The sequence below is a fragment of the Micropterus dolomieu genome, linkage group LG17 (genome assembly GCF_021292245.1).
Source record: "Micropterus dolomieu isolate WLL.071019.BEF.003 ecotype Adirondacks linkage group LG17, ASM2129224v1, whole genome shotgun sequence".
Lineage (NCBI taxonomy): Eukaryota > Metazoa > Chordata > Actinopteri > Centrarchiformes > Centrarchidae > Micropterus > Micropterus dolomieu.
In genome coordinates this window covers 28,872,462-28,897,972 of record NC_060166.1, presented here as the reverse complement: position 1 = coordinate 28,897,972, position 25,511 = coordinate 28,872,462, and the positions used below count along the sequence as shown (strand labels likewise).

The window sequence follows — 25,511 nt, the reverse complement described above, 5'->3', positions numbered from 1 at the left end:
GGGCAGAGCGGACATTCCCAGACTCCTTAGTTATTGTTCTTGGTGACTTTAACAAAGGAAACCTCAGCTATGAACTCCCCAAATACAGACAGTTCATAAAGTGACCAACCAGGGAGGGGAACATTTTGGATCACTGCTACACCACAGTAAGCAGTGCCTATCACGCCATCCCTCGAGCTCCGCAGGGACACTCTGACCACGCCATGGTTCACTTGATTCCTGCATACAGACTGAGGACATCAAAGCAGTGGACCAGTGAAGCTGTAGAGAACCTCCAGGCGTGCTTGGACTGCACTGACTGGGATGTTTTCAGGACTGCTACCAACAGTCTGGATAAGTATACAGAGGCTGTGACGTCCTACATCAGCTTCTGTGAAGTCAGCTGCATTCCAACACGGACCAGGGTGAGTTATAACAATGACAAAACCTGATTCACAGCTAAGCTCAGACAGCTGAGGTTGGAAAAGGAAGAGGCGTTTAGGAGTGGCGACCGGGCCAGGTTTAAGGAGTCAAAAGTACAGGTTTAGCAAGGCGGTGCGAGATGCTAAACAGCTTTATGCAGCGAGACTACAATACCAGCTCTCAAATAATGACTGAAGTTTGCGGATGACACCACCCTACAGGTGGGAGATCGACCATTTGGTGACCTGGTACAGCCAGAACAGTCTGGAGCTCAATGCTCTGAAGACAGTGGAGATGATCGCAGACCTCAGAAAGAGCCCAGCCGCACCCTACCCCATCATCCTGTGTGACTCCCCAGTCACCACTGTGGACTCCTTCCGCTTCCTGGGCACCATCATCTCCCAGGATCTCAAGTGGGAACTGAACATCACCTCCATCATCAAAAAGGCCCAGCAGAAGATGTACTTCCTGCAGCAGCTAAAGAAGTTCAGCCTGCCAAAGACAATGATGGTGCACTTCTACACCGCCATCGTTGAGTCCATCCTCACCCGGTACGCTGCTGCCACCGCCAGGGACAAGGTCAGGCTGCAGCGTATCATTCGCTCTGCAGAGAAGTTGAGTGGCTGCAATCTTCCTTCTCTTCAGGACCTGTACGCGGACTCTGAGGCGTGCAGGAAAGATTGCAGCTGACCCCGCTCACCCTGGACACAAACTGTTTCAGACTCTCCCTTCTGGCAGGAAGCTGTGGTCCATGAGGACCAAAACCTCTTACCACAACAACAGTTTCTTTCGATGGCAGTGGGCTTCCTCAACAAGGCCCAAGTCCCCACTGTCAGTGTGTCTCATGCCCCCCTCCCCAAACTTGCACACACTCATACACTCTCCTGACCCCACACTTTACAACAATGCTCAACTGTGCTTTATGCTCATGTTGCCAACTTTTGCACATACTTGTCAGCATTGCATTATTGTATCCTTTTATATTTGTATACCTGTAATTTTTTTTTTTTTTATCTCCTTACATTTTATATATTTATATTACTATTTATGTTATGTGTACTGTAAGCACCAATTCATACCAAGGCAAATTCCTCGTATGTGAAAATGTACCTGGCAATAAACCCGATTCGGATTCTGAAAACTGTCTATGCTCCCACAACCAGAAACCAAAAGAGACATTTTCAGGCTATAATATCTGGACCTGCCCTTTGGAAGACAATCTCTTCAGACCCACATGGCTTCACACAACCCCCCTCAAAAACTGATATTAAAGATAAAGATATTAAAAGACCACAAGATAAACAGTTATGATATGTTCACATTTATTGTGCAGTGACTTTTATATACATACATTTTATACACCTAATTTACATGGACAGAAATAAATTAATCTGCTAATGTTCTTTAACCCATCTGGCTTTAGTGTTGCCGCTGACTGGACACAGCACACATTCGAGGAAGAAAAGCAAAATAGTTCCATGTGACACATGAGTGACAAGGCAGTACTACGCGTTAATGTTGTCTACTTTTCATTAGTGTTATATCTTACACATACAAAGAAGCAGTTGGTAAGAGTTTTAAATGTTTGATAACTTCTTAAAACATTAAAAACCATCTATAGGAATCTATGAACGAAAGTTTGAGAAAGGCCAGTCATCACAAAGCACTGCTTTGCTTTCAAAATCGGGTGACAAGGTTGTTCAATAAGGTAAGACAACAGAACAGACTCCATGACAGCTTTAAAGTTGGACAGTCTGTTTAAAAAAAACGTGTCACCCTTCTCAATACTCACTTTGGACTCATTCCCAATCCATATGTTTCAGACATGGATTATATATTTTGTTGCTATACATTTTACAAGCACCAAATTTCTTTAAGCATTTTTTTGAGGACACTTCTGATTTCTACTTTTTGCAATGTAGAAACAATATCAAGTATACATTTTTTGGTAAAACAAAACAAATAGAAAGTTAAAATTTGTGAACAATTCAATGCTGACAGCAGGTAAAGGAGACTTAAAGTTGTTAATCATTTAAAACCACTTTATTTTAGACGGATAATTATGCACCAGTTAGACTCAACATTTAACACAAAGCCTCACTTTTTTATACCAGCATGATATAGAGGGCATAATGTTATCCATTAAGGAATAACTGTTTCATTGATGTATTTTTTTATTTTAAATACAAAGTTCTATTTGTTATGCAATACATTATCAATATATTGCTTTTCATAATATTTTGTTGTAATTTAATGTCTAAAATAATGTTTGTAAGATGACATATTCTGATGTGGTTTGGTCTTTATTTGTAGTCTTATTTTTATTCCTATGTAGCTGAGTCAATTAGCCTGAGGATACTTAGTAAGTAGCTACCAATGTCTCAGACAACGTGGCCAAACAAATGCCCTGCAGAGGTTAAAATTACCAAAGGATCTTACAAACTGCATCTTTAATATTAGAGATGACTATTACTATTGTGCTACATACAGTATTGATCACTGACAGACACATAAAAGATAAAATACAACTTGGCTAATTAGTGTGTTCTTTATAAAAAAGTAAATCGCACGAGCTAATGTGAAAACCATCTTAACCAGTGTAAATTGTAGTGTGTGTTAACGATACAAAATACATTAACTTGAGCGGCTGGAGCCCACACGTCAAAAATGTGGGCAAGAAAAAAATAAAAATGTAAACCACTGGAGAAATCATCTCTAGGTTTCCCATATACACAAACATTAACCTGCTCTCATATTTTCAGTCTGAAGGAACTGACAGGTAGTCTAATGCTCTACTGCTAGCGTATGATACACTGACACTAACTAGAGTGACATGCCAATGAAACACGAAACAACACATCAACTCCAGCCTCCTCTTACCATACAGAAACACAGAGAAGGAATTTACAGGATACATTGATGGGTCTTAAGCACTAAACTGCTGCAAGCAGCAAGAACTCTAAGCTATCAAAACATGCAGCTTGTGGCAAGTTTCTACAGTACTATTCAGTAGTTGTTGGTGGTAAATGGCTGTGTGAAAACCCAGAGTTTCTATTTTTTATTACTATTTTTTCTATTACAAGATAATGATTTTCAACATGGCTCTGTTGTTCCATTAGCCTCGCACGCAATCTGGACAGACGCTCTCATTAAAAGGTGAAAAAATAGTCACATTGCAGCCATCTTATCACCACACCACACAGGAACATCTGATTATTGCACACTAGCACTGAACTTGCAAACGTTCATGCAGGATGTATGAGAAACACACTACACTCAAATCAGTGGTTGCTCACTATGTGACAGACGACCATACAGTTCTTTGGAAGACTAAAATACATTTTTTTCCAGAGGGTCGGAGACATAACTACGTGGCACACTACTGAGACGCTTGTATTACAACCTACGGTGGCAGAAGGAGAGGTGCAATGATGTTTTAGGAAATTAATATTAACACTAACCCAACTGACGACGATTGCGTTACAGTACTTTCTTTAAAAGTAGAAAAAGAGGAGCGTTTAAGATGATAATTGCACCGAGGGGGAAAAGAGGAACGAGACCATTTCTGTGAGGGAATTTAGCAAATTCTAGCGTCTGCATGTAAAATATATTACATCCATATCCAACATTCATAGCATTGTTTCTGTTAAAACACAAAAATAGTTAAGACTCACAGAAAGAATCCCAGCAAACAAAAAAAATAGATGCCAGGGGTTCATCTGCTTAGAGATAAGAGTTTAAAATTATTGTATAAAGTAACGGCCAAACAAGGACATAAATGCAATCTTTCAGACACGCTTTTCCTCACAAACTATTCCACACATTAGACTAGTGACAAGTGAAACGGTCGTAAGGCGAAACTGTGGTAGAAGGATAAGAGGAGGAGAAGTGAGATTTAGAAGGTGGTGTGGTGATGGACCTTGTGTTTAATGGACTGTGGATCATCTTCACTGCAGCTCAAGGGGATTGAGAGCCAGACCTGTAGCTCTTAAAGCTGCCCAGCAGACTCTGCACCCCCTTCTTGACCCGTCGAGCCACAGAGTCAGCGGGAGGAGTAGGCAGGCAAGAGCCTAGGCTGGGCGGACGTGCATCCAAACATTTCTGATAGCGAAGCTATAATAAGAAAACACACACAGCATAAATTATGTATTACAGACAGTAGACTAAACTCAAAGACTGGCTTGTGCATGTAAACAACATTTGCGCCAAATAAGTTACCAACTTTGGGACCCAATAAAGTTAAGTCTTCAAAAAACAAATTAAAAAGTTGCAAAATTAAAATACAAATAACGCACTTCACAAGTGTCTTCCAATGAATCATTTATATATCCTGTATGGTTTTCCTCTGACTCACCATGCAAGCAGCCTGTACAGCCTCGCTCAGACTGGCAGCGTTGGGTTCACACCAAAACATGTGACAGGTGAAATCTCGGGGACCCTCCGCCATGATATAAGCAAAGGTGTGGACGTCCTTTCCCACACCCATGAAAGACAGGAAGCGCACCCTGCACTCTGACAGCACCTCCTCGTTCTGGGGTTATACATAGAAAATTACAGCAAAATTAATCATAATGTTATTTAAATACTTTGTTAAATAAAGTCACGACATGATATGTTATTTAAATCTTCCTCAACTGGTGCATGCTGAAAGTAATGCATTAACATTTTACACTTAAATATATTGCCAGCATCACTGTAAAGGCACATCCTGATGAAATTTAGCCCCTTAATTAAAATCACCATATCAACCTCTCTGAGTCCATGCCATCAGTTTGATGTTTACCTGCTTTGAAAGTATTGTGAGGGTGGCTGGTGCAACATTCACAGAGACTGGAGTCCAATCACTTTTATCTTTACTATTCACTGCTACCTCGAGCGCATCATTGATAATGTCCATACCTGAGAAATGCGTACAAGAGCACACAATACATTACATTAACTTAACATAGAAAACCATAATCCTGATCAGGACACAGAAAGTATAGTTAACATTTCAAGGCACAAACAGCTGAAGCGTATAACTCATTGTATATTTGATGGTGTTTTCTTACCAACTGGCTTAGCCACAGCTTCACAACCAAGGTAATAAACATGGAAGTGCTGGAAGTGTTCATTTTTCGGAGCAGGAAATTCTGTTAAGAAAAGAGAAAACATTAAGTGATCTGTTTCCACACTTAGAATTGTGAGAATATTCAATTTGTGTAAGGCCTTGAAGGTACTTTTCTTTACCTTCAACGGGGATGACCACAGGGTTACTCGGGTCAGAGCTGAGGCTGCTCACCCCTGGCTTGGTTGCCTTCCTCTCCATCATTATCTAAAGTCAAATTACAGGGAGGAAATATGTCAAAAACATCAACTAAGAAATCCATAGTTTATCATGAACAAAGAAATTGCATTGAATTCATAATGAAAGTTAAATCCAACTGTGGCTGACCTTTGAACACATTTCGTGTAAGCTGGTGGCTATGTTCTTAGCAGGTGAATCACAGCGGAAAACATGACACTTCAGAACTTGGGTCAAATTGTCTCGAGCCACATAAGCAAAATCCCTACAGGTGAAATCAAACGGAAAAGGTCACATTAACATACTGAATCATTAATATAGCATAATAATGTGTGAACCAGTTTGAACAAATATATGCACTTAAAGCAAGCACACACACATACATACACACGCTACTGCCAGTAACAAGATCACAAAACAATTTAATTAAACTTTTAAGCTAGTAAACATTGATGTATACCTTTCCCTGCTCATGATGGAAAATGCAGCATGAAAGAAAAAAAAACACAATTGTCAAAATATAGTAGACAAAGCAGGCAAAAACAGTCAGGGTTATCTTTGTTTGCAATGTTCTTAGCAATCCAGCAGAGGGCAGCAGCATGCAATAAAAAAAGTACAAACAAGAGTACATTGTGCCCACCATGACCAGTTTCTTCAAGAATGCCCATGATTCATGAATGACTCATGGCTACAGGAAGCTGTACATTATCTTAAAGGGGAATCACCCACTTAATGCAGACTCAATCGGATAATGGCACAACATTCAAACAAGTTAGAAAAGGCCGTCTCTCCTCACAAGTCGTAAATTTACCATAATGCACCTACTGTAAATTCAGTTAAGTGTAAGCAAAAGTTAGACATTTTTTTCAAATGGAATACAATTGGCCAATGATCAAACTAAGTCTTTTGGAAGCATGGTTTATTTAAAGCAAATTTTAAATAGTTTGATAAATCATGTGTAGTTCTGCCATCTTGATTTTGGACTTGTACTGTGGCCACTGACCTGCCGTTGTCTCTGCCAACACCCCAAACACGGATGCTGCCTATAGGCTGAGCATGAAGCAGAGTCTGGCCCAGTGGGTCGATCAAGTTCATAGTGTCATTCTCCAGGACCATCAGCATGTCCTTACCCTGTCACAACACACACACTGTTAATATGAGCATCCTGGCATATAGACATTTCATCTATCAGAGTCATTTGTCAAGAAATCTATGCAAGCATTAGTACATTACGATTACGACTTAACGATTTGAGGTATTTTGCTTTAATTCCGAAAATTCTGAATTTTAAAAATTTGTTAATGAACTATGCTATGAACTATTATAAAACTGTCTGAAATTATCAGTGTGACCTTAAAACTTCTGACAAGTAAACAGCATATTCAAATGTATCTATATTAAAGCAGACATTAGATGAATGGTCAGTGAAGTGTCTATGCAACTCAGTAAAATCCCCTCACCTCTCCCCAGATACCAGCAGTGTCGTGCAGGTTGTGTTTGTGATAAGAGAGCTGTCTGATGCAGTTGTTGACAGCAACACTACTCTTGCCGGGTGCCATGTCCTCCTCAGACATCTCTACCCAGCCGAGGGAACGCACAGCAAAACACTGTCAATACAAATATGCAGCACATTAGCACAAAACTGAACAGCACAGAGAAGATGAAGAAAAATTAAGTAAGCAAAGGGTGGACATTTTGCATTTGACCCATCCTAAATATTTCAGAGTGGTTTTCAGCCACAGCGAAGGGCCCACAGACCGGTTCTGAGGAGAGTCTTTTGTGTTAAGAGCAATGACACTATTCATCAAACTCTATCTGGATTTGATACCCTACTTTACTCTCAACATATTTGGGAAATACAACATGAAACACTGATTTACCTTAGTTTCTATATCTGTGCAGAGTGGAGCAAGCTTCTCTTCTTCCTCAGACTGAGAGCAATTGTAACTGCAATGACAGAGAGAAAGAGATAAGGATAAGAAACAAGCAGACAGGGGGCAATAAACTATCTACAAACTAATCAAAAAGCTTTATCAGGACATACTTCAGGTTGATGGACGCATAGCGTAGAGTTGCTCCTTCAAACTCCTTCAGACTTTGATCAGATGTAACCTCTACCTCCTCCTGAAGACACAGACACGTAGAAAAACAACAGTTTTTAAAAAAGAAACTTTCAATTTAATCCAGCTACAAGATTTTAAGCCTTGAGAGAGACGGAGACAATTCACCACTTAGCGAACATGAACTGTGAAGTAACCTGTTTTATCAGTTGCCATTTTATGTAGACTTGACCATGAGCTGCGTGAATATGCTCAAAATACAATCCCAAACTATTTGCTGTCACCAAAATGTGAATATGTACAAACTCGTCTCCACTGCACTTCATTACATTCGTGCCACGACTTACCTTCCACAGTTCCCCCTCACCAGCTCCTTCATCTGTGCTGGAAAGCTGAGCCCAGGATTCCTGGCAAATGTAACACAGGATATTAGTGTCTACAGACTCACATGATATTGCCTCTATCCAAGCAAAATGTGTGTTCAAAGTCACCTCATGCTCCTCACAAGGTGTAGTCTCCAGCGACATAGTTGAGGACATCATGGAGTCGGCGACTTTACCCAGGGGTGAAGGAGGCTCCCACTGTGTGGTACCCGTGGGGATGTGCCAGTAGTATGTGCCGGATGTATCTCGCACCCTCATCCATCCTGAAGGCAGGTCAGTGTCTGTCTCAAAAGCACTGGAATCCCAAAAGGACTCTGAAAGACAGGGAGCAAAGGAGAAGCACAGAAAAGATAAAGTGTTGGTTGGAAAAAGAAGAAAAAAAAACACACTTATCATGTAGGAAGAGAGAAGAACAAACAAGGACTAAACACAGATTCTGAGACTGAGAAATTATACTGCTGAAGATAAACTTTATAACATTGTTCAAACTACAGATGACAAAGCATCTAGTGTTACATTTGTTATAAAGTTATTTCACCTAATTGTTGTTGGTACAAAGGGTCATGAAAAGATTACTACTATGCACTATACTTTGGTATTTTCAACTGCTATACCTTACTATAATATTACTGAAGACTGATAAAATGAGACTGCACTGGCATGACCAACCAAAGTGTTCAACCTGAAACTGTCTCCAGTGATATATATATATATATATATATATATATATATATACATACACACACATACACACACACACACACATATACACATACATATAACACTACATACATACACACGCAGATTTCACCCCACTATAGCATACAGTTCAATATAAAATAAAAACATCCATTGGTTAGAAAACATTATAGATTTTGTTTTAATTTGTTTGAAGGTTGTTGGAATGAAAAAGAGGGCCTTGGCCTCTTACCATTATCAGTTTTCAGTAAATGATCAGAAAAACATAATATGCATACTACAGGCCTTTGCACATCAAGTCCAAAGCCAATTGAAAATCTTCCATTTGAAAGAAATGAACAAACCTGAAAGATAAGACTTGCAGCAGAAAACAGTGAAAGGGGGAATTAAAGTAAAGTGGTGCCCTTTTATCCAATCTGCAATTCATCTATTCAATGCTAATCTACTCAATAATTTCTTTCATGAAAGCATATACAGATGTTTACACCATGTCTTCTCCATCTGTAATACTATGTTTTTTTTCTCTTTTGAATGCATGTTTTCGTCTGTGCAAGCTGTGACATCCAACTGCTCTTCCAGGCATGTCTAATGTTGTATTATACTAAAATACGATCCAATAATATAATACCGTGCAGTGAAAAAGGGGCTTTAAATGTGTGGCCTATTTACCTCTGTTGCCATTTGGAGAGCTGTCAGCTGTGTTGTCCTGAGACAGTGCAGGCCAGCTGGACTCTTCATCATTTGGTGTCCCATTCATGTTGGAGAACAGGAGGCAGGCATTTCTCCCCACAACACTGCCCTCTCTCTGAGACTCCACATTATCCTGTTCTCCTGTCACTCCTGTGGCATGCCCTGATGTCTCTTCATCTTCCTCTGATTTGTTTTCCTTCTCTTTGCCATCTTCTCTCTCTTTCTCTTTGTCTTCTGTGGACTCCAGAGTGTCGATGAGAAGCGGCTCATTAAGGATGTTCTTGGACTCCTCCTGACTGAGACCAGGGGTCATTGCTATTTTGGGAGACTTGGTCTGCTCCTCGTTTCCCTGTTGATCTTCCTGAGTGGTGGTCTGATGAGGGAAGTCTTCCTTGTTCCCATTCTGGCTGATATTGCAGTTGTGGTCCTGGTCCTGCTGGTTCTCGGCTACTTTCCGCAGCTGGTTCCGGCCTTCCTTCACCCACTTTGCATTGTTGCCAGTGGATTCCTGGTCGCACCAGTGGCTGCTGTCATTCAGCTTGTTTTTTAGCTCTTCTTCTTGTTTTTGTTTATTCACGACATATGGCATATCTTCATCATCATGGCCGCCCATGGTAACTTTCCATGTAACAGTTGCTCTGACGGAGAAAGAGGTTGAGATTTATTAGCATTCTGTAACATGCTAGCTAGCAAGCTAGCGATAGAGAGAGATTCAATAAAGAGGTTCTCTTTAGAGTTTGAGAAAATATACTGCGGCTGCTGGCTTCGAATATATTCAGAAGCGTTACCTACGCTACCAAAACTCCTTAAATAAACTATAAAGCAACTAACGTTAGCAACAATTCAATCTGAAGACTGAAGTCGGTTTCCTTTTCGTCTATTCCGGGTTGGCAATTTCTGCGGTTACTTTCATCGTTTGCTTTTTCCGACGAATTTGAACCGTACTTCAGCAGCTTCACCTTCCGTTTGCCAACACGACTTTTTTCTCTCTTGATATTAAGCTCAATAAAGTGCAAATCAGGAACTCAGCCCATAATTTTACATTCAATCAGCTGGCTGTTAAATAAAATCCAGCATTAAAAGCACACAGTGCACTAAAATACTACGATATTCTTGGGATGCCATCGCCGCAGCTGGATATAACGGGCTCCATCCGCCATCATTACCGTCGTGATCTTGGCTAGGCTAATTTTAGCTCCTCGGCAAGCTAGCTAACGTTTCCAAACAGGGAAATCAAAGCGAGCTCGGTGACAGTAATTTATCAAGCTTATGGTAAGATTTTGACTTACCAGCTACGCCAAACCTCCTGTTGTCGAAATATGCTGAACGGTGCGATCTTACTACATATTTCCACGACTCGTCAGGACTCGTTTCGAGGTGGTGTTGTCAGTGGGCTCGACTAGTGATGGAGGACGAATCTGCGTCACGGATTGACGTCACAGCCAGAGCCCACTGCTGCCCCTCAGGCAAAGAGCATGACAGGAACTTGCTTATAAAAAAACACTTTCAGACTGTTTCTGGATATATAGATCCGATGATGCATGTTTTCAGATCATCAGAACCAAAGTCATACAAAGCATAATGCATAGCTTCAGTACAAACAGCTAGATCTACAAGATCTGATACTGGCATAGGTACCTCTACACCAAATGGCAACATCTGGGTAACCCCTTTTTAGTAACTGACCCTTTATAAAGTGTTTACAAGTTGTAGTTTAACTAACAGTTTTAATCATGGTCATTAATTCATTTACTAATGATTTGGGGTTGCAAAGTTGTGGGGAAATCCCTTTATCTCCTCTTATCCCCTCTTTCCAGTGGGACACTTGCTTTGTGTTGGCCATGGTGGTCTTATCTTTTGAAACCATAAAACTCCAAAAGACTATGACCTCCGACTATCTGGAAAACAGCCTTAGTACATCTGAACCATCCCTTTAACTATTCATTTACATTTAAAACTGCAGACTTGATTAATAATTTTATACGCACTTTTAACAGTGACTTACATTGACTAACAGTTGCAACTGCTTACTCCAGGTTCATTATCCTTTATTAATGATAAATTGACATTTATAACAACAGATGATTTAGAAAGTCAGAAATCTGTGACACGTATTTAATAACTTTACTAAAATGTATAAGACTTAACAGCTTATTATAAAGTAAGAATCTATTAGACTCACCAGCTGTTGGTTTCAACTTATAGGCCTTTATAAAGGGTGATTTATCAAACACTAGAACCAAAATATTAAATCAATTAAAATTTCTCTCAGATTGATTTTGAAAAGTAACTTAAACTCCTTTTAAATATATATAAAAAAGGATTAAATACACACAGACAGTGTAGGAATTATTAAGCCAAGATAATAAAGCTAACCAAACTGGGACAAAACATTTAAAATATTGCACGTTCTACTGTTTCAGTATTTGAACTACAAACAATACACTGGTTGTGGATTGATTCAAATCTAAATGATGAAAGGGATCATTTTCATTGTCTATGAAGATTCTCAGTCATCCAGGTCATAGTTATCCAACGAAGGTTAAAATCAAGGGCAACTGGACTTGGTTGAAGATACTGGAAGACGTTTCGTCCCTCATCCAAAGGACTTCTTCAGTTCTGACTGACTGGCAGGGAGTCAGTCTGTCAGAATCTTCAACCAAGTCCAGTTGCCCTTGATTTTAACCTTCGTTGGATCATTTTCATTCACTTTTTTTGAAATGCCCTTTGCTTTAGGGGTAATGACAGACAGAAAGATATTTACATCTTAATTAAACAGATGTTACTGGAGACTTTACAGAACATTAAACTTTATCATATGGAAATAAGCTACTGGAAAATCTTTATGCTCTAGTTTATGCTTCCAAATTACCCAATTCTCACCATAAATTCACACATTCAAGATGCCAATATTTTTCCTTTTTAATATACTTATATATAAATACATACATTTGTATAAGTCATTCTTGATTTTGGTTTCAACCTGTGATTCAGCAAAAACAAGCAAGCTGGTGGAGACACAGAAGCAATGCATGCAGAAGAAACAACCCATGAAATTGATGTAAAGTCAGAAGTCATCTAAAGAAAAATAATAGAAATATAATCAGTATGGCAGTTGCTGTTAAGGTACCAGGCAACTTCTGTTGGCAGCTGCTTCTGATGTAGCCATAAAATCTGGAGGAAAGGCAGTCCCCATGCTCGACAATAAAACAACTAATAATGACTGTACCTATGATATCCATGAATAAATTACAGTCTGGGTTGCAAGTATTCAGTCCTGACACTACAAGGAAAACAAGGTATTACATGTTGGATCACATAGATTGTCAGCATTAAACATGAAAATAACGCTTGAGTGAAGTGCAAACCATTTTTAGAAATCTTGAAACAGAAATAATGAGAATAAACTAGATTACAGTAATACATCTGAGTAATCTAGTTAATTACACTACATTATTGCAATTAACAAGAGAAAATTAGCAATCTTGCAGTGCATTTTGAAAATAATGTCCCAAAAATTGCAATGATCAACAGACATTTTTGTTGCAGGAAAAAGGTTTTGTGGCCATTTTTTTTTAGAGGACAATAGAATACAAATCACAGATCATCCGGGGCCAATGCTCAAGAAAGGTCAAGCTCTACACATCACTACACAGCTGTGCTGAATGGTACAACATTGCAAAGTACTGTCATGGTCACCATTCACTCATATACAGTTTCCTAATCTTGCTTGGTTTCAGACATTTGTCATGCTTGCCTAGCTGCATACAGTTTGACAATACAACAAACAAACTTTCCCCCACAAGACAAGCGTTGTGTTAATATGTTAATTGTTTTATTAACAGCCACCTTTAAAGAGGAGCAGTTTCCTTATAGGGTGACTTTTTTATTTTAATAGTGAGCTGACTCCTGATACATAATAAGTAAATTCACTGAAGCAATGCAGCAGACTGTTATGCTGACTTCCACAGGCTATTCAGCCAGAAAGATTGTATTCAGTCCAAGTGATTACAGTTTAGAAGATGAACAGTTATTATTATGCTCCTGCAGAGACAGCATCAGCGGATCAGTGACAAAGATGAAGACACTAAAAAAAAACAAAACACGTAAACCCCCCCCAAAAAAACAATGTAAAAAGAAGTGACTGCTGTTGAGTTCATCTCAGAAGCAGAAGCTACAGTGGCGTTGAATGCAGCGGTAGAATAAAGTTTAAGGCAATACTGGTAAGCACCACACCACCATATCAGAGATATTTGGGGTACGATTTCTGGTAATTCAACGGTTCAGTACAGGAGGGCAGAGGAGGTTTTTCACTTGTCTTGCATTTTTTCCAGAATTGGCACAATCATGTCAAATTTAGGTCTCTTTGCTGGGTCTTCATTCATGCATATCTTCATGAGCTTGCAAATGTGGGGTGAAATGCCAGGAGGGATAGTGGGCCTCAAACCCTCCAAGGAAACCTGAAAGCCAAAACAGACAGAGGTTTGGTACTATAGAAGAGATATTCCTGAATACATTAAAGCTATGAGTAATAGTTTATTTTGCCAGCACGTGTTTGCTACTCAGTTTGTAATCTGATGAATCAAAGACAGCTCTGCTAACCTTCATGCCAATTTCCATGTTGGACAGGTCAGCATACGGCACCTCTCTGGTCACCAACTCCCACAGCAGGATAGCAAAGCTCCACATGTCTGCTGACCGTCGGTTGATCTCTTCTGGCTTCTTCTGCAGGGCTGAAAACACAATGACGAAAAAAATATTCTGTTACATAGTGATAAAAGCTTGGCAAAAAAAAAAACAATAAAAAAAAACAATGACCAGAAAACCTGCTGATATTGATATATCCTGCATCATGCTATCTGTTTAGGTCGAAAACACTGGACTGCATAATGCATGATAGTGTGAAGTGGAAAAAGAGCTGTCATTTTTAGCTGGCATAAACAAATATCTAAAAAAAAAAACTTTTGTAAGAAATCTGATCTGAGGTTTTGTGAGCTTACTTTATAGAACTGTATTTCATGGTTTACAGATTTTTAAAAAATCCCATCATACACTCAGAATCATTGTCTATAAAACATAAATATCATTACATTGCCCCAGCAGTACCAGTGATTAACAGACCTCAGTGTCTTTGTATCCAAATTAAATCTTTAAGCTCCTTTTCCGCGTATCTTTCATTTCCATGTTGCTCTAAAGGCGTGCAACCTCTGACATATATATCTATTGTAAATTGCTTTGGATAAAATCATCAGCTAAATGAATAAATGTACATGTCTTACTTAAATGTGACAGGCAAAAGTTAATCTATCCTGCCAGTTAAACATAATCAGTTTTTCCATCGGTTATGTTACAGGGTTGAAATGTTACAAAGAAGTCCTTGCTGAAGATTTGAAGGCCTACTGAAATTCTTCACTGTAGCCAGTTCTGTACATTTGAGCCTTATCAATAGCAAAGCTTTCTGTGCTCTCAATTTCATGGCTCATTACCCACTCTAAGTATGCTATATGGAAGGTGTACACTGTTCTGTAAACTCAAAACCCACGTCTATGGATTGCTGTTACTGTTTGAATGACTGCTGTCAAAGTTCCCTGGTTACGGTCACATTTTGTAATCAGTTTGTTTCGAACTTGCTCCAATTTCACTGTATTTCAAGGGGAAATCAGCTGTGGATTAAATTTAGTTCTGAGCCAGTCTAGAGTACCCCGCATCCATCATTCACGCTCAAGCTTGTGTGGCCTCAGCTGTCAGTTTGGATCTGTGCTGTATGAGTGATGCCTACCCTCGGGTGCTACCCATGCAGGCGAGTACATCCTGCCAGGACACTGGAAAGAGAACTTGACGTCTGCCATGCTGATCCTGGCTGTCATGTCTTCATCTATCTGTGGAAACAAGGAACACTGACTGAGATGTCACTTGAAAAGTGTAACGGACATCTCTACCATATGCAGTTTTTTCTTAGCAACACTATTTCCTTTGATAGGTCACACATCATACGACAATACATCCATTTATGATTCTGAAAGCTCTGCTGAAACCACAACTTCTTCTTACCATAACACTCTTGCTGTTGAGATAGTGGCGAGGGATCATGGGTTCAAGTGTGTGTAAGAAGGCCATTCCACAAGCAATGTCCAGAGCAAACTTCACCGCCTGTGTCTGGTCCACCACAAAGTCTGACAGCAGGATAAGTGACAAATAACACCAGGTTTCAGCCACCCTTACTATCGCCACATAACAGGATGACAGTGAAATTGCTATTGTACAAAAAGTGATGGCAACACCATGACAAACGCGTAAGTGCAATAAATCACACATCCCTGCAAACCACCAAAAACGGTGACAAGTACGGACTTTGTGACCGGAGTAGAAGTACTCACTGGTGCCTTCATGCAGCACGTTGTAGAGGGAGCCATAAGGCATCCAGTGTGTGATGATGATGGGGTGAGGGGCGGGAGGAGACTGACATGCTCCCAACATGGGTAGAACATTTGGGTGGGAAAATATCCTGTGATGGAGCCCAAGGGGAAGGGACAGGGAAGAGAGACAGAGAGAGAGACAGACAAACAAAAAGAGGCAAACCGACAGAGGATTTGACATGAACAGTCAGCACATGTGAGATGCAACACCGCCCAAAAGAAATAATACATAAAGTTTGGTTCAACACATTACAAACAGACAAATGAGTGACCACAACAGCACAGAACACAGAGGCCGTAGAAAAGTCTGGATTAAATAATAACCTGAGTTTTGGATATTCCTCGTTAAAGTCTCTGCTTTTCCTTGTGGTCCAGTCACGAATTTTTAGCACCTTCACAACAATTTCATTTCCTTGCCAGCGCCCTTGCCACAGCTACCAATGAGAAACAAACACAGGAAAGGTGAAGTGAATGACGTGCACCTTAAACTGATCATCTGCAGTTCTACAATAATATAAAAGAGTGGAAACAAGAAAGTAAAGTACCTCTCCAGACTGGTTCTCATTTAATTTAGCCAAGAGAGCGAGCTGTTTGTAGTCAATGCCTGCATGTTTGTTCAAAGTGCCATTCCCTAAAAACACAAGATTGAGACAAACTTTGGTGACAGGTTAAAACTCAGACAAAGGCTCCATTATTCATGTGAAATTTAGCACAACACTATGCAGTCGGGAAAAAAAGCAGTGGAAAAACACTACATTAAGACTGGTCGGGAGGCCAGAATGGAACATTTTTCCTTTCATGCAGCGCTTAGACCAAACCCACTGATGGAAACTGGTCAGCTAATAAAATGGTTTGTGTATGTGGCACTTACGGGGTCGAGTTCTAGTGGTGCCTTTCCAGAACGTGTCCTTGAAGGGAATTTTAGTCAAGTTCTGTCCCATTTTCTCAGCTTTGTCTGTGTGGTGGAGGGATGGATTGAAATGACAACACACACAAAGACAATCAAAAATGCACTGAACCTGTTGGAATTAGATAAGTGGTAATGGGGAGACAGAATACCTCTGAGGAGTTCACGCAAGTGAGGTTTGGCTTTGTCCAGGGGAATTTCCCCATATTTGTTACAGATGCTCACCAGAGCCCCATTAGTCACGAGGTCCTGAGTAAAAGGACAGATTTGTGTCAGAAACATTTTAATATTGTTTGTTATGATAGGAATGCATAAAAACAGAGAAGTCTCAGTTTTAACAACACCAGGGGGCGCACTAACCTCAGCCACTTGGTCTTGGCCCCAGAAGCAGGCATAATGCAGTGGTGTGTTCCCGTGTTCATTGGCTGCATTAGTGTCTGCTTTGCACTGTATCAGCTAAAAGAGAAGGAGAAACAGAGGATTATATGCAAAACAAGGCTGGTCATATCTTGTTTGGGCTGTATACAGGGATGAGTGTTAATGCTGCCAACAAAAGTCATGGAGGTTCATCTCGCCTGTGGACACATACCAGAGGTATTGAGACATGCCTAACATTAAACTCAATAGCTGCATGGCAGCGATTCTAAATCAGACAACCTGGCGCAGAAGCCTCACATTATGGCATACGGTACACTTCGATACAAGACATCCTTATAAAACAAATAGCAAAATCTAACAGCTGACTTTGTGTTTTTCTAATTTTACCAACCAGAACAGCATTTTTACAAAACCTTATACAATAAGAGGCCACATGCAGCTCCACATACCGCACTGCCTGTTGCATCTTCAAACATAAACCAGTCTATTACAAAGCCTTTAAACAGGACATAACATTATACCCATGTGATGCATCTTAAACAGCCAAGAAGTAATCCTGAGTTTTTTATGTTGTATAGGGGATTGTGCAGACACGCACTGTCAGTGCATTAATGCATTTCAGCTACTGACTGTGATTTTTGGAATTTGATCCCATAAACACTCAATAAATAAGCCACCTGAGTCTCCCCGGACACTGTTTGGATACTTTTAAAACCTCTGGTCTCTTTGAACAATTAGCAATTGGGCTAATTGATCCTGAATAAATAAAGAATTAATAAATATATTTTGAGGAAACTTCTATCTCATCAAACGTTGCTTAACAAATGTAATAGTAGTCAGGCTTTATAATCATACTTGCAGCCATTGAAACATTGACAAATTGCTAAGCACTCCATCCAGTTTAAAACTGCTGATTGTGGAACTGCAAGAACAGACAAGACCCATGCCTTTATTATTGCTTTTTAGATTACATCATTTTAGGTTTCATAACATCTTGTGTTTATGAAGCAAACTTAAAAGAGATACATCTTCATTCACAGGTGTGTTATCAGTTTGCTGACTTGGTATCTAGGAAGGACATGTTTAAATTTTGGCACAATACATGATTTATTCTGAAATATAGATCAGAGAGAGTCAGTCAGTCATGTTTAAATGACAGGAAGGTATCTTATAATCTGATAATCACCAGAAACTTTTTACTACTGTGGAGTTACAGGATGACCAAAGGACCCAGCAAGGAACCTTTTCCAGCACCACTGTGTGCAATGTTTGCACAAACCCTACCTTTCCCACAATGTCGCGATGTCCGTGGCTGGCGGCCAGGTGCAAAGGCGTGTCGTCTCCACGGTTCAGGACGTTAATGCGAGCCCCTCTCATGATGAGCATGTCGACCACATTGGAGCGGCCCTCCCTGCATGCCCAGTGGAGGGGGCTGAAGCCGTGGTCATCTCTGCAGTGAGAGAGAGGAGCATTCACATTCAGCACAGGTTTCACTCAAACCTTCAGCGCAGCAAGGACACAGAATAATTACAGGACAAGCAAGAAAAGTGTATGACTTGAGGGAGAAAAAGTATACCAGTTTCACCTCCTTGGTTATCCATAGTAAGATTTTCATTGCAAAATGCTCTGTGGCATACTTGGCGCAAGGCCAAGTAATACAAACTGGAACTGTTTTCTGGAGCTTATGTGTTTTGCTTTGACAATCAAAATATCACTTTTTTTTAAAAAGACAAAGAGTGCATTCCAGAAAAAAAATAGGGTGGTCAACATAAAAAACACATTTAAGTTTGTTTATCTTTATTATGACCCAATTTATTGTATACAGAGTGGCTTTAAGAATTCACATAAGACACTGTTAGATAGTTGTACCTGCCAACAATAAACTGCCAACTGAGTGTATTTATCTGAAATGACAGCATTATGTTGTTTTAGGCTCTTCAGCTTTGACAGTGCATAATGAGGAATTTGTTAATTTGCACTTCTGTCATCTTCCTCTAAAAACAGGAAGTTGATGCAACTAAGTCTTTGACAACAGCTAATAGGTCTCATCAATCCTCTTTGTCTCAGTGACACTGGCAGTGACACATGTAAGACAGTGGCCCCGATTACATGGCACTGTGACTGATGACCTACCTCCTGAAGAGAAAAGAGAGATAAAGGCTGACAGATTCAGATACAGGAAGAGCTGAGTGACAGAGAGTCAATCAGGAAAAGGCTGAAGAAAAAACAGTAAGCCGAGCATTCGCTGCAGTCCTTATAAGGTCCAGTGACACTTCCTTCAGCAGCACTGCTCACGCATTCACTCCAGCTGCTGTGTGCGAGTGTGTCATTCTTCATTTCTGCTCTCTTTGCCTGCCGTGGTCTCCTCCTAGTCTCCTAAAAGTTTCCTCCCTCATCCGAGTCTTTCCACTTCCTCGTCCTCTCCTTCAAATCCATCCTCTCCCCCTCAGTTCCACAAAAACACGATATATTCCACTTTCCGTACGCTTTCCTTTACAATGTGGGCTTTATTGTTTGTGCCAGGACACAGCACAGTCCTCCAGATAATAAAGTTATACAGTTGTTCTGAAATTATGAGTAGGCAGACAGCATAATAATGTGATCTGAGGGAGTATTATGAATCAACAGGAATCTGAACCCTCTACCCCCCTCCACCATCACTTCACTGGCCTGTATTCACACATCCTGCAAAGCTCTGCTCAAACCAGCATCAAGAGTCCCCATAGAGACCCTTAGTCCCACTACACACATCTATCTGTGTGACCCGCAGCAGTCACACCAGATGCAATTTCCTGTCAGACCAAAAGGCCAAATCCTAAAAACTAATTAGCCTAAGTTTATGAGAGAAAAACTCCCCATAGACTCACCTCCATGATTTTATTAGTACTCTGTGTTACACTTGGGTCATTTTTTTTTTTTCAAGGCAAGAGTGGACACACAAACAAATTTACCATCCTTATCCGTATGATCTTAGATTCACTATTTGCAAATAATGGTCACGCAGACGGCATGAACTGTGATTGGACGGCTTGCCAGCATCGCATTTATGGCTTGTCCTTCTTCTGCCTCAACCAGTTCAAGGGTTGTACACACTCCAATGCCTTCTTTTATTTCTGCATTTCAGTAATTTCACTAAAAGTAACTGCTGTTCATCACCGATCCTTATTTCCATTGTTAGTAGTAGCCTCCACCAACCGAAGAATAAGAAACTCAAAATAGAAAGTGGAACACAGAAACCCCACCGACAATTAGGTTATTTGGTGGTGTAACTGCAGAACGATGCAGGCACCAACGGACATGTATAAATGCTTTAGAAGGCACGTAGCCGAAGCAGAAATATAAATTTGCCTTATCTTTCAGGATCCTTTCCATAATATTGTCATGTTGCACTTAGTAGACGTATGGGCACATTTGTCCCTAAGAATTATGTTGCAGCCATTGTAGCCCATTTTGTGTCCACTGGGTGAGGCTTAGAGCCAAAATACTTTGGTGAATTAAGAGTTTATTTTGACCAAATCAAAGGTGGTAATTGTTGGAACAGTGGAAAGAAAGAAATGTTTTATGTGAGTTTATTTTGTTTCTGTTCAGTTTGAATGAAGTGTGTTTAACGATGATGTGTGAGGTAAAATTATTGTTGTTCTTAATGGGGTCTGTTGGGCTATAGCTCTGAGATTGGTGCTATACTGGCAATTAGTGGCAGTGAATGTCACTTAAACCTCCTTTAAAAAAAAAAAAAGATATGGACCAAAAACACACCAGGTACTCCCTTTCTCTTCATGTTTAAATCTTAGAAGTTATGTGACCTTTTTTAATATCACAATACGATGTGTATGTGAATAAGTACAATGTTATTTTCTCAAATTCAGCCACAATTGTTAATGATCACTTATGATCAAGTGCCTCCGGTTTCTGTGTGTGTGTGTTTCTATTCGGCGGCCCCTTTTTATAGGATAGACTTTCCCTTTAATTAGGCTTCATCCCCACAACCCAAAGGCACTTGAGTGCCAGAGTCTTCTCCTGCTCACCCCCTCCACACTGGCTGCGGTAATTTATTTCAGGCACTTCCACCTGCCAACAATACTCAGTTTGGCAGACGGAAAAGTCAGAGGAAGAGCCCCTGTCTGCACCCTGTATGTCTCTGCCCTGACATCTCTGCCAGGTCATATAACAAGCTTCAGAAGAAGGAAACAAGTGGGGGAAAAAAAACACCCACTGAAGCAGAAAAAACAAGTTTCTAAAACAGAGAAATTTTTGTAGGATTTCTTTTCTTTATTCTCACCTCATCAAAAGTGAATGCAACATTTTATTCTGCTAATGCTGAACATATATTACATGAGAAGAGCAGAATTTATGGCACTGAGGGCTAGACATGTTTGGTGTAATGTACGTTCTTTGTTTGTCAGTTATCATTGTGAAATTCCTTACTTATTTCTAAGGGTGTGAAGATATACAATATTGGGGTCACGAGAATGAGACGATTTTAACACTATTTTTAAGAAATCTTCAATGATGAAATATATTACTGGAACAATAGTCTTTGATTTGACTGAAAGCCACAAAATGCAAAACAGTGCAGGTGTATTTTGTAATATTGCTTACATTGTTCATGTCTCGTCTGTCACTCTGTTGCTGTTTTCACCGCATATCCGAAAACCTGCCACATAAACGATTTAAAAGTGGCGGGGGCATCTTCTGTGCTAATTTTACCTCCGTCATGCTGATATCGTAGGGCTGGGCAATATGGCCAAAAATGTTCACGGTTTTAAAAAAATTATATAATTCGATATCGATAATTATCACGATAATTGTGGTTCGTTATGGTCAGAACATGACAAACTCTTACCAAACAGTAGCTCACTTCTGAGGTAGAACATTCAAAACAATTATGATAATCTTTTTTCAACATACTGTAAATGCATGAGTAAAATTGCGTAAAAAAATGTTTCAGTCACTTTTCCTCAACAAAATAATTAACTGATATTTCATTCATTATTCAAATGAATGAAATCAAACATTTATTGAACATTTGTTATATTGTTATTAAGGAAAATATATTGCGATAATTATTGTTTTGTTTTATTGCCCAGCCCTGTGATATTGTGAGACAGCTTTTCACCTCGACGAGAAATATCTTGACATTTGTAGCCAAGCAGTGTCTGACCCGTGTTAGACCTGATAACCTTTGATGGCTCATTAACAAAGACAGCACTGCTGAAACCATTACTATCTGCTTCAGCAAGCCTCCAGACCACTGGCTGTTTACAACAGTAACCATTGCATAGCAACAGATTCATTCTGCTGCACCCAGAGAGGTTATATATAAAATCAGTATTCACACTTTACATCTAAATCCTTACCAAACAAGGAACCTCCGCCTTAACAATATGCTGAAAGTGTTGTCCATAACAATCATGAGTGAAAATGAAACTGTTCTGCTCAAACTGTTATTTACACATGTACAGGGTTTTTTTTCGATGTACATTTTGACGAGGCTAAATACAGATCAAAGCCACGATAACACACTGGTATGCTGAAGAAAACACAAGAGCACTGAACTCAGTTTGAGAACAAAAACACAAATGGGGTACTGCAAGGAATAGAGGTTGGAAGCAGGGCCTCATAACCCTTTGTTAAACACTATAATAAACAATAAACACTATTTTCATACAAGTAGGGCTGTGACAAATAATTATTTTCATCATCTATTAATATGACAACTATCTTCTCAATTAATAATTTGTTCTATAAACATTGAGAATAGTAAAAAACTGCCATCACAATTTCCCAGAGCCCAAGAGGATGTTGTTTGTTTTGGACTTTTATGTGAACTATAGTCCAAAATCCAGAGATACAGTTTTATTACTTTTTTTATGTAAGACAAGGAAAAGCAAAAGTTGCCAAATAACTAATTTAGAGCTGAAACGATTAATCGATCTGATATTTCACAGACAAAATGATCTGCAGATTAATTTTTCATGAACTGTCTAATTGTAGCCCTAGACTAATCGATTAATCAACTACTTGTTTCAGCTCATATATATAATTATAATTTTCAACACAAAACCATAACTCGTACTAACAGTATGCACCAACTAGTAAAGTGCCAGTGTAAAACCTCTTCAGAGAAGACCAGAGATGATGTAAACATTTAGGAGAATGTGTTTCAAACTTTGCAATTACTTCTTCCAAAGTTTGAGGAAATGTTGAGGGGAAATGAGTTGAGCTATCTAATACCACTGGGAGACAAATACCGGAAACACATAAGTGGAGGCGGGGAAGGTAATTTGCTCTGCTATAGCTTACTGTGCATTTCTCTTTTGAATATTTCACTATTTGGCCACACACACACACACAAAGATTCTCTGTCTCCTCACACATAACTCTTCTAGTCCTGCCCACTACAATAATCTCCTCCCCCTCTCTCTCGTTTTGTTTGGTGGTAGATGGTTCCCTCGAGGCCTGTGTGTTATTCCTTGTAAGGAGATTCAGCATTCCACTACTACTTTTGTCTGGGTGTTACATCAGTGTAAACACACCATCACCGATATTTCAGTGAGGATCTGCTACTCTGATAGGCTGAGATACAGTGGGTTTACTGAAATATAGAAAGGGACGAATTATAAATCCTGTAAGGAAATGAAAAGGCTAGAAACAGAGTGTTTCACCAACTGGGGGAGATACATCAACCTGAAAAGGGAACTTGCAATCAGCTAATGGAGTCACATGTAGGAGTGCATGTATCAACACTGGCACGATGCAATCATAGAGTCTTACAACAATAGGGAAATTAAAACAGATAAAAAAGGAAAAACTGAGCAAACACAAAGTCGATGCAGCCATTAAACACAAAATCTCACTCAATTGCTTAAGCTTTAAAAGGAAAAAACAAATCTGCGACAAAAAAACACTATTTGGTATCTTGGGTTTACTGACTTAGCCTACATGTATAGTTTCATTATTATTAGTATTATACTTTAAAAATTGTTTTTGAAAATTATAATTTGTAATAAAAAGGTATGAATCCCTTTTTTATCTTTACAGCAGAAATGCCAGCAAGAAAAACAACACTGACCAAATTGCAACAATATACTTTTTTCAGCTCTGTGCTTCAGAAGGCAACAGAACATCTGTTTTCACATCCTGTCTCATCATTAATCACATTATTACTACGTTTTACTAACTACTTTGCTTCTGGATTGTATCTTTTAAACAATGAAATTAATCTCTTAAACAAAAACTCAACTGATTTTCACCATTATTATATTATTGAAATTCAAAGGTTGGCACATGAGTTTGCAACAGTAATCAAAGAAAATTAAAAAAGGCTTTTAGACAACTACTGGTTTAAAAAAAATTCTGTAAGGCCTACATTTAATTACAGCAGCAACTGCAAACGTGATTAACTCTACCATCAGTGCAGGTTTCCGTCCAACATCACACTCTTGAATTATTCCATTGGCATTCTGGACATAAACATGCGCCCACAAGGAAATGGGTTCAATCACAGGCCACCATCTCACTGGGGACTGAAATGGCGGGCTCTCAGCCTGCACCAGAAACTGGGCTTGCAACTTTTAAAGTAAATAATGACACTGCAATGTATTGGATTCTTTATTTTATCTAGCATCACAAATTCATGTTGAGGCCAGTCTCCTGCAGATGTAAGTACAATTGTGCAAAAAGGAATCATTGGCAGAAAAATGAAGATACATGAGAGAGGACCCCTATGAGATAATCTCAAAACAGCAAGATAGTGTCAGGGTCAATTTCTGATGATTCTTCAGTCTGAATAGATATTTTGCTTTAAAAAAAAAAAAGCTAACTAGGCAGCGGTTAGTGTGATATAATTATTGAAAAATGAATTATTTTGTGCATGTTTACCAGGGCAAGTTAAGACACATCATGCAGGATGTGAGTTACAATTCCTGCTTAAGGGTGTATTCTACTTTGATATTGCAGTCTATAGTTTGATTATATTCAATAGTTTATAGTAGTTTTTAATTTCATTTAATTAGCCATGGATTTGTGAGTTAGACAAAAAAACCACCAATAAATAAACCTTGGCTCACCCTTGATTGAGGTCATTCTCTGTGTTGTCCAACCATAAGCGAACTGCCACTGCATTGCCTTCCCGGCACTGGGTGAAGATATCATCCATTTTGACTGGTGTCTTCTTATTCTCTCAAGGTACACCCGTAGGAGTAGATGCAAAACAAAACTGGGACAGCAGGGTCCTGGCCAGCATCAGTCCCTCATTTGGGACAAAGGGGGGGGGGGGGGGGGGGGCGCCCC

General features: G+C 39.5%; 2 protein-coding genes across 3 annotated transcripts; both read right to left on the bottom strand.

Moving 5' to 3' along the window:
* Window positions 1-1,707: 1,707 nt before the first annotated feature.
* apbb1 (amyloid beta (A4) precursor protein-binding, family B, member 1 (Fe65)) lies at window positions 1,708-10,958 on the bottom strand. Of its 2 annotated transcripts, XM_046073716.1 has the most exons (15): window positions 10,808-10,958; window positions 9,498-10,156; window positions 8,238-8,443; window positions 8,094-8,153; window positions 7,731-7,810; window positions 7,567-7,633; window positions 7,147-7,293; window positions 6,690-6,817; window positions 6,147-6,152; window positions 5,837-5,951; window positions 5,632-5,716; window positions 5,454-5,534; window positions 5,186-5,301; window positions 4,757-4,933; window positions 1,708-4,515 (listed from the first exon to the last, which is right to left on the bottom strand). In XM_046073716.1, the coding sequence occupies exons 2-15, from the start codon at window positions 10,129-10,131 to the stop codon at window positions 4,360-4,362; spliced, it is 2,058 nt and encodes a 685-aa protein (XP_045929672.1). In that variant the 5' UTR covers window positions 10,132-10,156; window positions 10,808-10,958; the 3' UTR covers window positions 1,708-4,359. The 2 variants fall into 2 exon arrangements, with proteins under 2 accessions (XP_045929672.1, XP_045929673.1); XM_046073717.1 differs by lacking the exon at window positions 6,147-6,152.
* Window positions 10,959-12,425: 1,467 nt separating this feature from the next.
* Window positions 12,426-25,494, bottom strand: LOC123985719 (integrin-linked protein kinase). The gene is made up of 12 exons (XM_046073524.1): window positions 25,289-25,494; window positions 18,504-18,669; window positions 17,202-17,297; window positions 16,994-17,090; window positions 16,806-16,889; window positions 16,480-16,565; window positions 16,259-16,368; window positions 15,896-16,023; window positions 15,570-15,691; window positions 15,298-15,397; window positions 14,121-14,251; window positions 12,426-13,978 (listed from the first exon to the last, which is right to left on the bottom strand). The coding sequence occupies exons 1-12, from the start codon at window positions 25,375-25,377 to the stop codon at window positions 13,829-13,831; spliced, it is 1,359 nt and encodes a 452-aa protein (XP_045929480.1). The 5' UTR covers window positions 25,378-25,494; the 3' UTR covers window positions 12,426-13,828.
* Between the last annotated feature and the right edge of the window lie 17 nt (window positions 25,495-25,511).

Bases quoted from the DNA above. Each gene is read 5' to 3' on its own strand.
- apbb1 (XM_046073716.1), bottom strand. From the start codon at position 10,131: ATGGGCGGCCATGATGATGAAGATATGCCATATGTCGTGAATAAACAA. The intron at 8,154-8,237 runs GTGACTTTGAAC...TACATTTGCCAG, and splicing joins CACCTTGTGAGGAGCATGAG to GAATCCTGGGCTCAGCTTTC. The intron at 7,634-7,730 runs GTATGTCCTGAT...CTGTCATTGCAG, and splicing joins TATGCGTCCATCAACCTGAA to TTACAATTGCTCTCAGTCTG.
- LOC123985719 (XM_046073524.1), bottom strand. From the start codon at position 25,377: ATGGATGATATCTTCACCCAGTGCCGGGAAGGCAATGCAGTGGCAGTT. The intron at 17,091-17,201 runs GTTAGTGCGCCC...CCTTTTACTCAG, and splicing joins GCCAAGACCAAGTGGCTGAG to GACCTCGTGACTAATGGGGC. The intron at 15,398-15,569 runs GTAAGAAGAAGT...TTGTTTCCACAG, and splicing joins TCAACAGCAAGAGTGTTATG to ATAGATGAAGACATGACAGC.